General features: G+C 35.4%; 1 protein-coding gene and 1 long non-coding RNA gene across 2 annotated transcripts in view; one reads left to right on the top strand and one right to left on the bottom strand.

Annotated features, from left to right (window-relative positions):
* ACVR2A (activin A receptor type 2A) overlaps window positions 1-15,366 on the top strand; it is a 92,091-nt gene that overhangs the window by 72,987 nt on the left and 3,738 nt on the right. Inside the window, exons 5-9 of the mRNA XM_069577633.1 lie at window positions 4,743-4,886; window positions 6,984-7,127; window positions 8,334-8,479; window positions 10,128-10,242; window positions 12,608-12,746. Of these exons, the coding sequence (XP_069433734.1) occupies window positions 4,743-4,886; window positions 6,984-7,127; window positions 8,334-8,479; window positions 10,128-10,242; window positions 12,608-12,746 (688 nt within the window). The remainder of the gene's footprint in view (window positions 1-4,742; window positions 4,887-6,983; window positions 7,128-8,333; window positions 8,480-10,127; window positions 10,243-12,607; window positions 12,747-15,366) is intronic.
* LOC138433975 (uncharacterized) lies at window positions 6,314-13,053 on the bottom strand. The gene is made up of 2 exons (XR_011254555.1): window positions 12,509-13,053; window positions 6,314-6,879 (listed from the first exon to the last, which is right to left on the bottom strand). It is a non-coding gene; the product is annotated as an uncharacterized lncRNA (long non-coding RNA).

Here is a 15,366-nt window from a genome sequence, read left to right as displayed (position 1 = left end):
TTTTGTCAGTCCTGTTGTTCTCTGTAGAAATGTTGGAAACTGGGGAAATAAAATCAGTGATTGGAGGGATTTGAAGCCTTTTTTACACCCGTGACAGTATTTCTCTTGATTTTAAATTGCCTTACTTATTTTGGGATGACTAGGAAGATGAGAATCCTGTTCAGTATCTGAGTGTCCTGCATCTGAAAAGAATGCATGGATTTCTTCCCAGGGCTGCTACTGCTTGACTTCTTTACCCTGGTTGTGGCTCGGTAAATAGTTAACGGTGGCCTGCTCTGTCACTGTGATCACTCTTCTCCTATCTTACTTTCTTACCCTAGTTGTGTTATTTATGTTGTACACACCCACAGAGGCACCAGAAATGTTTTTCTGTCTCACTGTAAGGATTTTTCTATCTTCCATGAAGGGAGAATGCAGTAGTTCAGAAAGTTGGAGATTCTAGATTCTGAAGACAACTGTCTAAGAAACTCAAGTCTAGCTATATAAAAATTTCTTGTGCTGCTCTTACAGTTTTTGTTAAAGGCAATACTGCCCTCTGGTGTCCACAATCCAATTCCAACCCATAGCTGCTTAATTAAATTGCTTTCCCCCCCCCCCCCCACTTTTACAGTTTAGACCCTACAACTTCTTAGAAAACCGCAAAAATTATTTAAGACTTTCGGTTTAGTTTATTTGCTGGCTTGAAGTCTGTTGGATCAAGTAACTTGGGATCATACTAGAGTCATCTATATAATACCTCTTATCTGATAATGTCCAACATTTTTTTTTTTTTAAATATTACTTTCCTCTGTTCATAAGGAAAGTGTTCTTAGTTCTCATTTTAAAAAATGATACATTGGATCATTGCCAACTTTAAAAAAACGAAATCGTTATTCTCCTTCCTTCACTTTTGTAACTGATGTGTCATTTTTCATTTCATTCTGGATATAAATCGTAATTTCTTTTGCCTGTGTTTTTTCTTCACAAGCACGCCTTTCATATAATGATAGAGGTAAGATACATTGATGTTTGTTTTATGGCTGTGGAACTTTGTGGATGCATACTAAACATTTTGTTCTTAGATTTTGTTGGTTGCTTTATTGTGCATCCTTTATAGTTTATAAATTTATGTTACAGTTTTTTCCACTTACAATATTAAAAATATTTATTTTATCATAGCATTAGTTTTGGGTTTTAAAGAATTGTTAACAATGTTTATACTTATCTAAAGTGAAATGTGGAAACGATTGTTTTAGTTGATTATAAGTTAACACCTAGTGGCTAAATTTTTAGCCTTAAAACCTTGGATTGGTTAACTTTTATAGTATGTCATTAATGTCAGCATGTGCTCATTTTTAACAGGTGCTGACTTTCTCATTGAATCCATTATCTTTTAATGTGAAATCTGTATTTTCAGGTAGTTTATTTCATCTTTGGCATCTTTAGTAAATGGACTGGCTAGAGGAATTATAACTTGATCTTTCGCTGTCTGGAAGTTTTAAGGCTTTTATTTAGATTAGAATTGGCCTTTCATGTGGAGAACTCAGAATGAGCAAAATGGTCGCAGACTGCTTTACCGCTCCTCGCTTCCAATCTTGTTTCCATTCTTGGTTATAGGGATGATGCAGGGTAGTGGTGCTGGGGTGGTGGCCACTGTTATTTCTGTGTGGCTTCTCAGCACGATGTCTTCTGCTGCCATAATTTTCACATACAAATGGGGTAAAGAGGAGATGTGATCAGAGCCATGTTCTAATGTGTGTCTTTTTCAGTGGGCAAAATAGCATGGGTACTGCAAGAGAGCTGGAACTTAGGGAGTTTTCAGGAATTCTGTAGTCCTTATAGCTGTCCCTCCAGAAGAGGTTTTTCTCTGTAGCAGGGCAAGGCCATGTTTTATGGATAACATTAGAATGTTGTCATTATGAAGTTTAAGTTTGAATTTGTCTCCTGAGGTGTTCATGTATTTTAAAGGTATAAATCTTTATTCCTAGAATCAAATGTTGAGTTTTTTATAAATTAGTAAAATGATGCTAATAAACTGAAAATCATTTTTAATATTCTTAGGTTATAGGATAAATACAAGCTAGATGTAAGAGAAGCTGTTAAAGCTTCCTGTAAATGTGATGAAGAGCTGAAAAGGATGAATTAGAAGAATATTCTAATAATCTTTTACTAGAAAAGCAAAAAGATATATTGATTGGTATTATAGATTTTATAGTTATAATCTTACAGAGTTCTCATTGTTAACCTGACCTTTCCAAGAATTATAGAATATTGTTGAAAAACACATATTTCTAAAAGTTCTCACATTTTGTAGGTGCTGACTTTTTAGGCCTTTTTCTCACCCTTTAAAAATTGGCCTATGTTGTTGTCAGTTTAAGCTTCTTAAGGTAATTTTGACAAAGCATATTTCAGACTGTTAATATATAATGTTGACCATAATGGTAATAATCATTAAGAGAGTGATCTAAGATTTCTTACTGAAATAATGGTAGCTTCAAAACTTTGTAAGTAGAGTCTTGAAAACTAACAAGAACTTTTAAAAGTTTATCTATACATTTGTAAAACATCTAGCGATTTTTTTTATTGTAAACATAAGCATTGGAAATTTTTGTTTCCTAAAATTAAGTTTAATATTACATTAAAATCTTATTTTGAACAGTTAATATATTCTTAATTTGAGATGTGGATTAAGTCATCTAAATCTTGTTTTATAGACTGGATCGTATCCACATGGTGGATCGTATCCACATGGATAATGTGTATGTTATCTAAAGAGACATTATCAGTCAGTTTATAAAAGTTATTACAAATCTTAGTGTGTACGTGTAGTACCATTTTACTTTTTACTTGGTTATTTTCCCTCTTCAGCTTTCAGCCCTCATCTGCGTGCTTTAATTTTGGCATCCCTGCTTTGAAAACTCAATTTTTCTAACTTTTCTCTAAAAGATGAGGGAATCATTGACTTTAACCTTGTAGTTATAAAGTTTTTCAAATTGAACTTTTTCTCTCTAGTTAGCCTAATTATTCTTTTATGCGGTTATCCAATAATTCTTGAATTTTGAGGACTGAGTGGTTTCCTTTGCCTTTAGAAGAGTGGTTTTCAGCTTTTTGCCCTCTGTCTCCACATCTACAGAAGTCCTATGTCCCTATCAGTGGGATCTCTTATTACAGACTTACTTGATCAGTCAGGGGATGAGGGAAGGAAGGAGGGTTTAATACTGGTAAACGTCAGTCTTGTTTCCCCTCCCACTGAGGGGCCATACTTCTGTAAGGGTTACATTTGACTTCCTTGACTTATCACTTTGTTAACTAAGACAATCTTTAGCTCTATTAACCTTTCATATTTTGAATGTGTGAAGGAAACGCAACTTCTGTAGATATTAAAAAATTATCTGATGTTAGAATGGGTCACAGGAAGTCTTCTGGTTTATCATACAGTTTTAAAAGAGGAATTCACAAAGGATTTTTATAAAGATTGTCTACTGCAGAAGAAGCAATTACATTATTTTTTCTCTTTAATACTTTGCAATGTTTCTGTTGCTGAGAATCTTTCTAACGTAGATGTCAACTTTTAAAAAATCTTGAGTGGCACTCAGGCTGATTAATGCCTAAAGGGAGCACTAACTGTCTTGAGGCATTAGAAGAGGAGTTTTGTTTTGTTTTGTTTTTAAAGGGAGAGTAAAGGCAGAAAAACATGCACTGATGAAGGGGGTGACATAATTTCTGAGTGTCTTAGGCTCCACCCAGTGCCATAAAATCTGTTGCTACAGAAATTTTAGTTACTTCTTATAGTATTCATTACCCAGGCCTTCAAACATCTCTGGAAGCTTTCCAAAAGGCTTCCTTCCTCATGCTTTATTTGCAGATATTAAACTAATACAATGCTTTCTGTGAAGGGTTTGCACTTCACTTTGTACAGGATTCCCTGGTGATGCTGTATTCCTATTTATATATTTGCTCCATTTAAAAAATTAACTACAGCACTATACTTCTCTTTCATTTACCATAGCGTATCATCTAATGTGACCACTTATTTTCTGAATTATAATTTGTATTTTCTTTGCCATTAAGTCCCAGAATACTATCTCAGTCAATTCTGGGAAATAATTATAAGCAAAAGGATGAAGTGTTACTGGGTGGAAAAATTAGAATGAACAGAGCAGTTTGGTTATAGCAATACTAACCTACATATTTTTATATGTGCTTTGTATTTGAAATACTTACTTGTAATGTATTTGAAAATAGCCGTGGGTATTTCTGATATTAGTGAAAAAGAGTTGAAGCTAAACACTCATTGGGGAAAGTAATGGATTTTGAGGGGTGGGTTTTTGATGCATAGCCATAATTTGCTGTCCTGTTACTTTTCAAATCCTTACTCTATAAGGAGGTATCAACTGGATGAAATTGAGATACTACTATTAGTAGTATCCTGGAAGGTCACAGAAAATCTTAGAATTAATGAAACTGGATCAAAAAGATATTTTCTCCTGATTGCTATGTATATGTAGCAATCACACACACATACAGAGAGTAATAGTGTTGAATGTTATTATGAAAACTGAATTCAAGCGCCTTGGTTTGTGATCACTGTAGATAATTAGTAATGCTTGAGAACTCTGTTTTGGCAAGATTGAAGTTAATGTCATTTGTATGTGTTTACCATTTTTGTCAATTGATTCCTTAGTATACTCACTTTTTTCTGATATTTAGAAGTGATATGTATCATGTGCTGCTTTTTAAAATAATACTATTATTGTTTGTAGGACCCAGGACCACCCCCACCTTCTCCATTACTAGGTTTGAAGCCATTACAGTTACTAGAAGTGAAAGCAAGGGGAAGATTTGGTTGTGTGTGGAAAGCCCAGTTACTCAATGAATATGTGGCTGTGAAAATATTTCCAATACAGGTATGTTTATTGCAGTTTTCTTTTATGCATATATTTGTTAAAAGATGCAGCTGGTTAGGTCATTGTAAATCAGAAACAGTCTGAAAACACAAGCCATATGTTTCAGGGTGGTTTTGTGCTACTGGGGAAAATGGTTAGCCCTATTATGTCTGTCTTCTCATCTGAGAAATTAATCATACAGCAGTCATGTTTGTTTGGAGTGGTGGAATTTCAGTATATGCACATATTTTTGCCAATAAAAGTTGTACACAAATGCAGAGATGATTCTAATTAAAAATAAAAAATTCATTGTTTGAGTGGTTAATTTTTAATGTCCCATTGACATTACCAGGAAAAGCAAATAAAGCAGAATAATGAAAGAGTAGTGTGCTTTGTTTTAGAATTGCTGTTTGGAGATATATCAATATTACTAGGCTGATTGGATTTTGTTCTACTTTTGAGTATTGATGTAATTGTTTCATTTTGTTCGGTGAATTTTCAGAGGTAGTCAGCTGACTCCAAATAATTGGTTTACTGTTGACTTGTTTTTGTTTTAGAGGCCAACCTCATGAAACCCTGGCCTCACACACCTCTGAGTTACCCTTTAGTTTCGCCCCATCCATGGTGTAGGTCTGTGGTGACCCCTTTGTTCCTGTCGTCTGTTTCTTCACGCCTGTGGCTAACGCCATGCGTGGTATTGGGATCCTGGCTGGGTGTTCTGATGCAGGTCTCACCGCTCCCCTGCACCTATATTGCAGACCTTCCTTATACCAAAATAATTCAGTTTCTTTGTCTAATATACCTAGACTTTTGCCGTCTTACCTCCTTGAAAGCCTGTTTCTTACAGTCTGTGAAGAAGTTTATTACTTTTTTTTTTGGTAGCAAGGCAGATACTGTTAAGTATAGTTTAGTTTTCACAGGAAAAGTCTATCGGGCCAGTGAGTGTTCTTATTTCATGTGAGGACGCATTTGGATTAACATAAGTGTAACAACAACAATGACCACAGCTAACATTTTATTGAATGGTTCTATTGTGTCAGATAGAGGTACTATACATGTACGTATACACTGATACGTATCCATGTATTACCCATACATATACTACCACACACATTACACGTATAGTGCAGCAACCCTGTGAGGCAGACACCACAGTCCCTGGTTTACTAATGAGGAAACTGAATGATTATGTAATGTGCCAGAGATTCTTAGATAGTTTGGATCCAGAGGGTTCATAACCATTATGCCTCCCTCTTTCGTTATTCTCCTATTGTGAAAAGAAACTCATCCTTTGAGGTAGACACAACACATAAGAGGCATGGATCACTTGCAGGCACAAGTGGGTCTGTGGTGTTTCAAATTATTGTATTGCATATTTATACCCCATTGCTTTCTTATCGACTCTGCAGGGTATTCTAAACATTTTGTTAAGAATGTTTGACATACTGTTAGTCTTTGAAAAAATTTTATTTTCTATTTAGATGAAGTCATTCTCCTGAATTTATGTCTGAGAGAGATTATTCTTAATAGTAACATAGGTAACTTCACAGCATGATGAAATTACACTGTAGTTACTAACTTGTCTATGGAACATGTTGCCATTTTTAAGATTCAGAAGTGCAGCATTTCTGATAACTCCTACATTTACAAATTAGAGACACAAAAAAGTATGTTTGAGGGAATGGGGCAGGGCAGGCATTTAGTATGGAGCTGTTACCTGTTGTCAGAGTTTTCTTTTATTAAAAAATAGGACAAAAGAAAACCAAAGAATCTTTTAATACTTCAGTTCGGTTCAGTTCAGTCGCGTCTGACTTTTTGCGACCCCATGAATTGCAGCACGCCAGGCCTCCCTGTCCATCACCAACTCCTGGAGTTCACTCAGACTCGCGTCCATTGAGTCAGTGATGCCATCCAGCCATCTCATCCTCTGTCGTCCCCTTCTTCTCCTGCCCCCAATCCCTCCCAGCATCAAAGTCTTTTCCAATGAGTCAACTCTTCACATGAGGTAGTTAGCCTTTAAAAAAAAAATTTTCTTAGAACTTCCTGGAGTAATATCTTAGATATGGTTTATTTGCCTTTGTTCTTTGTATCCTTATTTTTCTTTCTTTTTAACTCTAGGATAAACAGTCATGGCAGAATGAATATGAAGTCTATAGTTTGCCTGGAATGAAGCATGAGAACATACTGCAGTTCATCGGTGCAGAGAAACGAGGCACCAGTGTTGATGTGGATCTTTGGCTAATCACAGCATTTCATGAAAAGGTAGAACTATCAATACTCCCCATTTTACCTCAGTAAGGTCAGGGTTGGCTTACTTTCCTAATGTTGGCTACAAAACCTTCATTTACTTTTCTGGGAACAGGGTGTTACTGGTTAATCTTTATAAATAAAAACCTGTTTTAAAAGTAATTTATATTAATAGAAAAACAAAGATGACAACTTTTTCGCCTAACCCCCTACTTATATAATAACAGTCTTTTGTCCCTGATTTCTTGTGCTGCAGTTACTTTTCTTACAAATAATTATTTTAGAATCGTTCAGTTCAGTTCATTCGCTCAGTCGTGTCCAACTCTTTGCAACCCCATGAATCGCAGCACACCAGCCCTCCCATCCATCACCAACTCCGGGAGTTCACCTAAACTCATGTGCATCGAGTCAGTGATGCCACCCATCCACCTCATCCTCTGTCGTTCCCTTCTCCTCCTGCCCCCAATCCTTCCCAGCATCAGGGTTATAGCTAATGCTTAATAGTTTTCATTCGCCATTTACCATCCACCTTTATTACACAAGCCATTTTTCAACTTGAATTTTATTTCTTAAAATTCTTTAATCAGTGTCGCTTAGTGACAAAAGGTGAGGAAATTTATCTGATGTTTGATTTGTCACTAATTTTTAGGGTAGTTACCACCAAAACACATTTGCTATTTTTCCTCGATTTTTCTACTTTCATAGTTAGTATGAAAGTACACATTAATGAAGTAGGAAATTGGGTTATTTTTGCCAGTCAGTTTCATCATTGTCAGAAAAAAGTGGCTCTTTTATTTCTCTGATTCTTGACCAAAAGGTTGTCAGTGATCTCCAGAGGAAGATCCTTTAGGTTAGTTGTTGATATGTTTTAATTTTTTGTTCTCCTAGTCCTATGATATAACATCTCTATAGTCAGTATATTTTAACTTCTAAAATATTTTCTAGAATTTTAGATTTCCAATAATCTTTTTTCTTTTAAATTTTGTCTTCTAAATGAGAAATTAATTGACTATGCTTATAGCAAACCTTGAAAGATTAGTGGTATTCCTTTCAAATGTTTATTAACATGAAACTTAAAACCATTTGGAAAGAAATAGACTTTGGATATTATTCACTGAAAGGAGGGATATGTTGCCTTCCATAACCTCTTAAAAGGAAAGTCTCCATATACACATGGCTTTTATCAAGAACATAAGTTGTTTTTTTTCCCCCTTTCTTTAGGGTTCACTATCAGACTTTCTTAAGGCTAATGTGGTCTCTTGGAATGAATTGTGTCATATTGCAGAAACCATGGCTAGAGGATTGGCATATTTACATGAGGATATACCTGGCCTAAAAGATGGCCACAAACCCGCCATATCTCACAGGTAGAGCTGAATTTATATTATTTTCCCCAATAATTCAGTAGTTGTTTATTATTTAAACTTTCAAACCATTGGGCAAAATTTTTCCCCTAGTTATTTAATCATGCTGTTGGAGGCATTTGATTTTTATTTGTTTTTCAAATTAGCTTTGAGATTGGCCAGGAAGTATTTTGGATGATACATATTAACATCATTACCAAAGGTTAATGATTGACTTATGTTTCAATTTGTCTTATTTCCTAAAACGTACTTAAGAATGAAAGTGTATTTATCTCAAAGGAGAAATTTATTTTGCCTCAAAACATGATTTACTTCAAAGATGATTATAAATAGGTATAAGAGGATGTAATTAAGGAGAGATTTTCGAATATATTTTTGGTTGTGTTTTGAATGACCATGTGATCATTACTGAAGCAGAGGTGGTGGGAGGCATGATTTGAATAATTGGGTTGCCTAAATTTCCTTTTTCATGAAGAAATAGTACTTGGACCCAACAATGGTCAGATTCTTAAAGGGAAAACATTAGTTCCCTTTAAACATGGGATTCAGTTTTCCACTATAATTTAACTTCCTTGAACCTGGGATCAGTTTATCATCTTACATTCAATTTAAAGATGGTTGTTTTAACTGATTCTTGGAACTAATACTTAATTGAGTGCTGGTGGTGTTTTAGGTTGCAGGGAAGCATTACTTTTATTTCAATTCCAATTTTGAAAACCTTAAATGACTTCCACCTCTGAAGTAGCTCCCCTTCATCTTCCTGTATACAGTCTAACTGCCTCTTCCTGAATTTTTGCTTGCCTCACATAGTCCTATGGGAAATAATCCTTGTGAACCCCCAAAGGTTACTTTAAGTAGGGTACCTAAAAATTGGTTGAGTCTAAAACTGGATATTGTATCATTTGTGGGTCTCTGTTTCCGCACACATAAATTAAACCATTGCTTATGACATAGATGTGTTTGCCTGGGGTATAGTTATCTCTGGCATGAACTAGTTGAGGCTGGAGTGTAGAGGAGGAGATCTGATTGCCTTAAAATGGTTACTCTCTTCGGAACACCAGGATCCAGCTGGAGCATGTATGTTTATGGTGAAAATTTTTTATCTGGTAAACATGCCTAGGGATTCTTTTTGTACAGCCAGGTTGATGACTATAATAAGAACCATTAAAATAAAGGACTATTTTAAAATGTAGGCCTCTACCAATAGGCAAAAAGACTCCAACCCTGCTATTATTTGAAAATTTTTTCATTTTGGTTTTTAAACTGAAGTTTCAGTGAGAGTTTCTAACGTTAAACTGAAATATGCTTATATTCTTAAAAAACATTTTTTTGATTGGTAGATTGGAGTGACATAGATAACATGAAAGCTGGACAGTATCTTTGGAATGGCAGCTCTTTATAAAATGGCTTTATGGGGAGAATTCCTTCCTGTTGTCCCTGTGGTGGATAGGACTTGGTCATTGTACCCTTGTGCTTCAAGCTATATGGAGACTTTACTTAAGCTTTTTTCCCTCTCCCTTTTTCTGTATTTCATACTTTGAATTAACTTTTTTTAATAGCATACATAGTCTCTTTTCCTAGTCAGAGTCAAAAAATTTAAAAGATAAATTGTTTAAACTGAATTTGAATACCTTATCTTTCTGTTTGCAAGGGACATCAAAAGTAAAAATGTGCTGTTGAAAAACAATCTGACAGCCTGCATTGCTGACTTTGGGTTGGCGTTAAAGTTTGAGGCTGGCAAGTCTGCAGGTGATACCCATGGACAGGTAAGGATGATAACTATAAACTCTTAAGGAAAAATAAACTTGTCCCATATTTTCTTAGATGGCTGGTCTGGAATCAGTTGGTCTAAAATTATTGTGGTGGTTATTAAATTGGCATCTAATACAAGAATAACTGTCTTGAGTAAGTTTTAAAGTTGCTAAGGAAGATATTTTCATATGGTAGTTTAGATCAAGGAGTTCATCTAAAACAATTCAGATGTTATAGGGCTCTATTTTTAAAACTAATCAAAGGAGAATCTAACACATTTTAATAGGCCTCATTCTTTTAGGGAGTTCTTAATATTATTAACTCACTAGCTTTAATTTGGGGTTTCCCTAGTGGCTCAAATGGTAGAGAATCTGCCTGCATCACAGGAGACCTGGGTTTGATCCCTGGTTTGGAAAGATCCTTGGAGAAGGAAATAGCAACCCACTCTAGTATTCTTGCTTGGGAAACCCATGGACAGAGGAGCCTGGTGAGCTACAGTTAATCGAAGTTTATACAGAGATCTTAGCCTGTAAGGAAGGCCAGAGAGGAAAAGAATATCCATATGTTTTATTCTCAGAAACTGAGGCAAGGAAAGGTGTTTTCAAAACAGTTCAACCAAAAGGTGTTATTTCCTTACAAAACCAAATGATTTTTTATAATCATTGCTTCATCTTTCAAATTATGCAAATTATTTGATCACCTGATTCTCAGATTTCTCTTTTCCCAGTGTATGCTCTTGGCCTCCAAGAACACAGCACAACAAATTTTGGCAGTACTGACTAATAATTTAAGAATTTAGTCAACAGTCATAGTTCTAGAAAGTTGCCAGCATATGTATTTTGGAAAGAAGGCATTTTTGTGGAGTATTGCTGAGATGGGAGATTGTGCAGGAAGTCTAGGAACAAACTTCTGAGCTGATTATTTTAAGACTTAAGTTTTCCAAAGAATTCAGTCCTTTGGTACCTTATAAACTTAACTTACCATCCCAAAACTTAGGGGATTCATTCATATCTTTTAATGCCCTCATGATTGGGTTATATGATGTGGGTGAAAATAATAATACATAACAATAATACATAATTACATGTATGTATAATAATAAATAATACATCACTGATTCCTTGACTTTAGATTTCACAGACCAGAATATTTCAAATGCATGTTATTGAATATTTTATATTTTGCAAAGAACACTGGAAAAAAATGATTTTTATCTTTTGTCATCATCAGTTGATAAAAGAGAGGACATTTTACACTAGAAAAAAGGTGATGTCATCATTTCATAAAAATAGAAGTACTTTGGATGACATACATTTATCTATAGGAAAAAAGACTTTTGGGAAAAGCTGGCTTATAGCACAATTAAAAGTTATTTAAAGTGGCAAAATAGAGAAAGTTACTCTTTAAAGTCTTATTATTAATAAGTGAATTAGAAACTTGAACTTTAGGGTCTTAGTGAGCAATTTTTTTTTTCTTAATAACCTTTGTTAAATGTGTATTTACAGGTAATTGCCCAATTTCTAGTGTAGCTCACAGTAACTTAATAATGTAGCTTTTGGAAATACTAATATCTGGGCCACCCCCTAGACCTACTAAAACTCAAGTGGATTGTGATCTACCCAGGTATCACACAGAAATTTTTTAAATACATGAATTTTGTCAAGCACCAACCAGAGTCAGCTGTACTAGCCTGGTAATCATAGTTACATTAATAAGAAATAGCAAACTGTTAGGGACAGATATCAATAAAGAATATAAGACAGATTTCATGAAGAAACAAATAGATTTTGTGCAAATAGAACTTTAGAAGTTTATCTATCCTTTATGTGGCTAATTTGCTTTATGTTTTATATTGTTATACTCAAAAAGAGTATTTTTCTTTTAAGGATACACTTCAAGCAGTGTACAGTCGAAAAGTATACAGATTTTTTCTCTCTTCTGTCCTGTCCACAAATAACCATTGTTCAGTTTGTGATTACTTCTAGAAGGGGGAAAAAGTCTAAGCCTAAACTGGCATAGTATGTGTTGATATATCTATTAAGTGTATCCTGAAGGGATCTTATTATATACACTACTTTGTTCTTTGCTGTTTTCGTCCTATAGTATTTTTACAACTCTTTACATGTTAGTCCTTTTAGATCTACCTCATGTTTTTCTAAGAGCTGCATAGTACTTTTATCTGTTTAAGCACACCCTACTCATGGTTGCCTCCAGTTTCCATTACTGTTGTATTACTTGAAATGGAATAAAATTCTGGTGGTCAAAATTTAGTTATCTTACCTGATAGTAGACCACAGTTGGTCTTGATTCTCTTTACAAATGATAAAATGTCAGTTCACAGAGTTAGTAATTGCTATTTGCTTTTCACATCTTTTTCAGGTGGGTACCCGAAGGTATATGGCTCCAGAGGTGTTAGAGGGTGCTATCAACTTCCAAAGGGATGCATTTTTGAGGATAGATATGTACGCCATGGGATTAGTCCTGTGGGAACTGGCTTCTCGCTGTACTGCTGCAGATGGTAAGGGAACAAATATTTTTTAAAAAGATTATTATGTATGTGTATGTGTGTGTACCTGCTACACATTTATGAAAAGGGTTGATTACTCTCAAAGGTAATATTATAAAGCACAGCTGTTTTTTAAGTAGACTCCCAGAAGTGGGAGCATAAAGAAAATTCAGGAGGCAGGGGACAGGAGGGCAGGAAAGGAAAGGTACTGAAATATATTGATTCATTATGGTTGCCAGATGCTTTGCTGGGCACTTCACATACCTTTAGCTTATTTCCTAAAACAACTTTGGAGGTAATTATTAGCTTAGTTTTGTATGTGAGGAATTTGACACTCAAATTTTAAGTAGAAATTAAGTAGCTTGTCTATTTTGGCTGCAAGTTGATGAGTCATAGAGCCTAGATTTGAAACGCTGATCCAGATTCAGGGAGAGGGCTGCTACCTTGGTCAGGTCATATGGGTCCTGAGACACCTAAGGGTTAAAGTCAGCTCTTGGGTGAGAGTTGCGTGTAGATTTGGCCTCCCAGACATTGTCCTGGGAAGCTATTCAGCACTTGCATGATGGAAACATATACCTCAGCAACAGATAGAATTAGCATTCTATTCTCCATGGCTGAGCACATTATACTGCAGATTAGATGCTGCCTCTTCAAAGTTTTGAAAGTCTGATCTACTGTAGATATTATAAACATGTTACATTCTCTAGCACATCACCTTGGTTCCAAGTGATTCCTAGTCCTTATTTTTGAAATCCTTTTCAAACACAGGTATTCACATTGATTGATTGTAAACCTGCATGTTATATTCCTGGTGTGAAGGAATTATAGTGTTGTGGTTACTGTCTTTAGTGCTCCTTAGAAGGTGTCTTTTTTCTCCAATTGTTACACTTTTTGGGATATCAGAATATAAGATAAACTTTCTGACTGCTAACCCCCAAACCAGTGTTAGTGTGATGTTTTGTTCTTTTCTAATTTTAATTTTTTAAAGGTGTAACTATTTTAACCTATGTTCTAAGAGTATTGTCGGAGTACTGTAATAGTTTCTCAGTGTATGACAGACTACCTCTGGTATATGAAATTTGACTTGGGAAAAAGGTGCTTTTAAAGGGAATTTAGTGGACAATGGTCAGGAATGGATAGCCATTCATTCTTCCAAAATTGGTGTAGGAGTGGATCCAGAACCTGTTCAGTGTGTTTTGGGTCAAAGTGGAAGATGAACGCATTTATTATGTGTTATGGAGGCAGAAAGAAGCAGGTGAGATGGCAGATGTTACAGAAAAATACATTGCTTAAAGTTTGACTAATAAGAACTCTCTGAAGCAAATCAATTGGATATAGTATTGTGAGGGATAAACAATGTGTAGTTCAGTTGTTAAAAATGTATCTTTGGACAGTTAATTTTAGAGTAAGGTTAAGTATGAATTGTCCATGTAGGTAAATGTTTTCTGAGTTTATGTGCTCAGTCATGTCCAACTCTTGCAACCGCATGGACTGAAGCCCATCAGGCTCATCTGTATAAGGGATTTTCCAGGCAAGAATCCTGGAGTGGGATTGCCATTTCCTTCTCCAGGATATCTTTCCAACCCAAGGATCGAACTCATGTCTCCTATGTCTCCTTCATGGCAGGTGGATTCTTTACCTGCTGAGCCATGGATAAATGTTAATACCTGAGAAGTGTAAAGAAATATTATCGGAGTTTGGAGGAGTGAAGAGTTGCTTTGTTTTGTATGAGGGAAGTTTTTATGGAGTAAGAGGATAGATGCTTAGATTTCTTAAATACCTTGCATGTGCTATGGAATACTCAGCTGCAGAGAGGCATTTCTGATCCAAGTCAGAAATTACAGGGAACAGTGTGAACATCGCTAAAGTAGTGATTTTAATTTTTTTGATGGTTAGTCATTGATGGTTTAGTTTAGTGAGTCTCAAATTTCAACGTGCAAACCAAACTCCTGGGAATCTTAAAATTCAGATTTTGACTCAGTAGGTCTGGGGTGGGGCCTAATAATTACATTTCTTATAAGCTGCCTGTCAATGCTGCTGACCTGTGGACCACATTCAGAGTAGTGAGGGTAATAAGATACCTTAGAATGTCAGTGCTCTTAAGTGCACAAGCAGAGCCCAACTATTCAGCCACCAAGTATTTGTACAGTTAGACAGGGTTGAATTAGATAGCCTCCTTCCTGATGCAGTTAACTTAATTGTATGCAGGAGTATTTGGTATGTTTTGAGAACTTGCACAGGGTTTGTTATCTATATACAGATGTATCTGGTCACTGAAGTTGCTCATTAGTGACCAGTTTCCCATCAAGGGCAGACAGTTCACAGACTCGAGTCATTCTGAGGTGGATTCAGCTTACGTCATAGCTGTATGCCCTTGTGCAAATTATGGAACTTTTTTTTGAACTTATCATCTGTAAAATAGGGTAATGCCACCTGTACTCTGAAGATAAAATAGAATATAAAGTTTCTGGTTAGCGTTAAGTGTTTCTTGATTATTAGTTACTACTAACTCCTAGCTGAATTTCTGTATTTGAGTAGGCCTAAGTTAAAAAAAAAAAAAATTACATTGTAGAATAAATCTTGCTTTTCTGTGAAGGCACCATTCTGACTTGTTGGGAACCCTGTTTATACA

The sequence above is a fragment of the Ovis canadensis genome, chromosome 2 (genome assembly GCF_042477335.2).
Source record: "Ovis canadensis isolate MfBH-ARS-UI-01 breed Bighorn chromosome 2, ARS-UI_OviCan_v2, whole genome shotgun sequence".
In the NCBI taxonomy this organism is placed as follows: domain Eukaryota; kingdom Metazoa; phylum Chordata; class Mammalia; order Artiodactyla; family Bovidae; genus Ovis; species Ovis canadensis.
The sequence above is the reverse complement of the archived record's forward strand: the minus strand, read 5'-3'. Positions and strand labels throughout refer to the sequence as shown.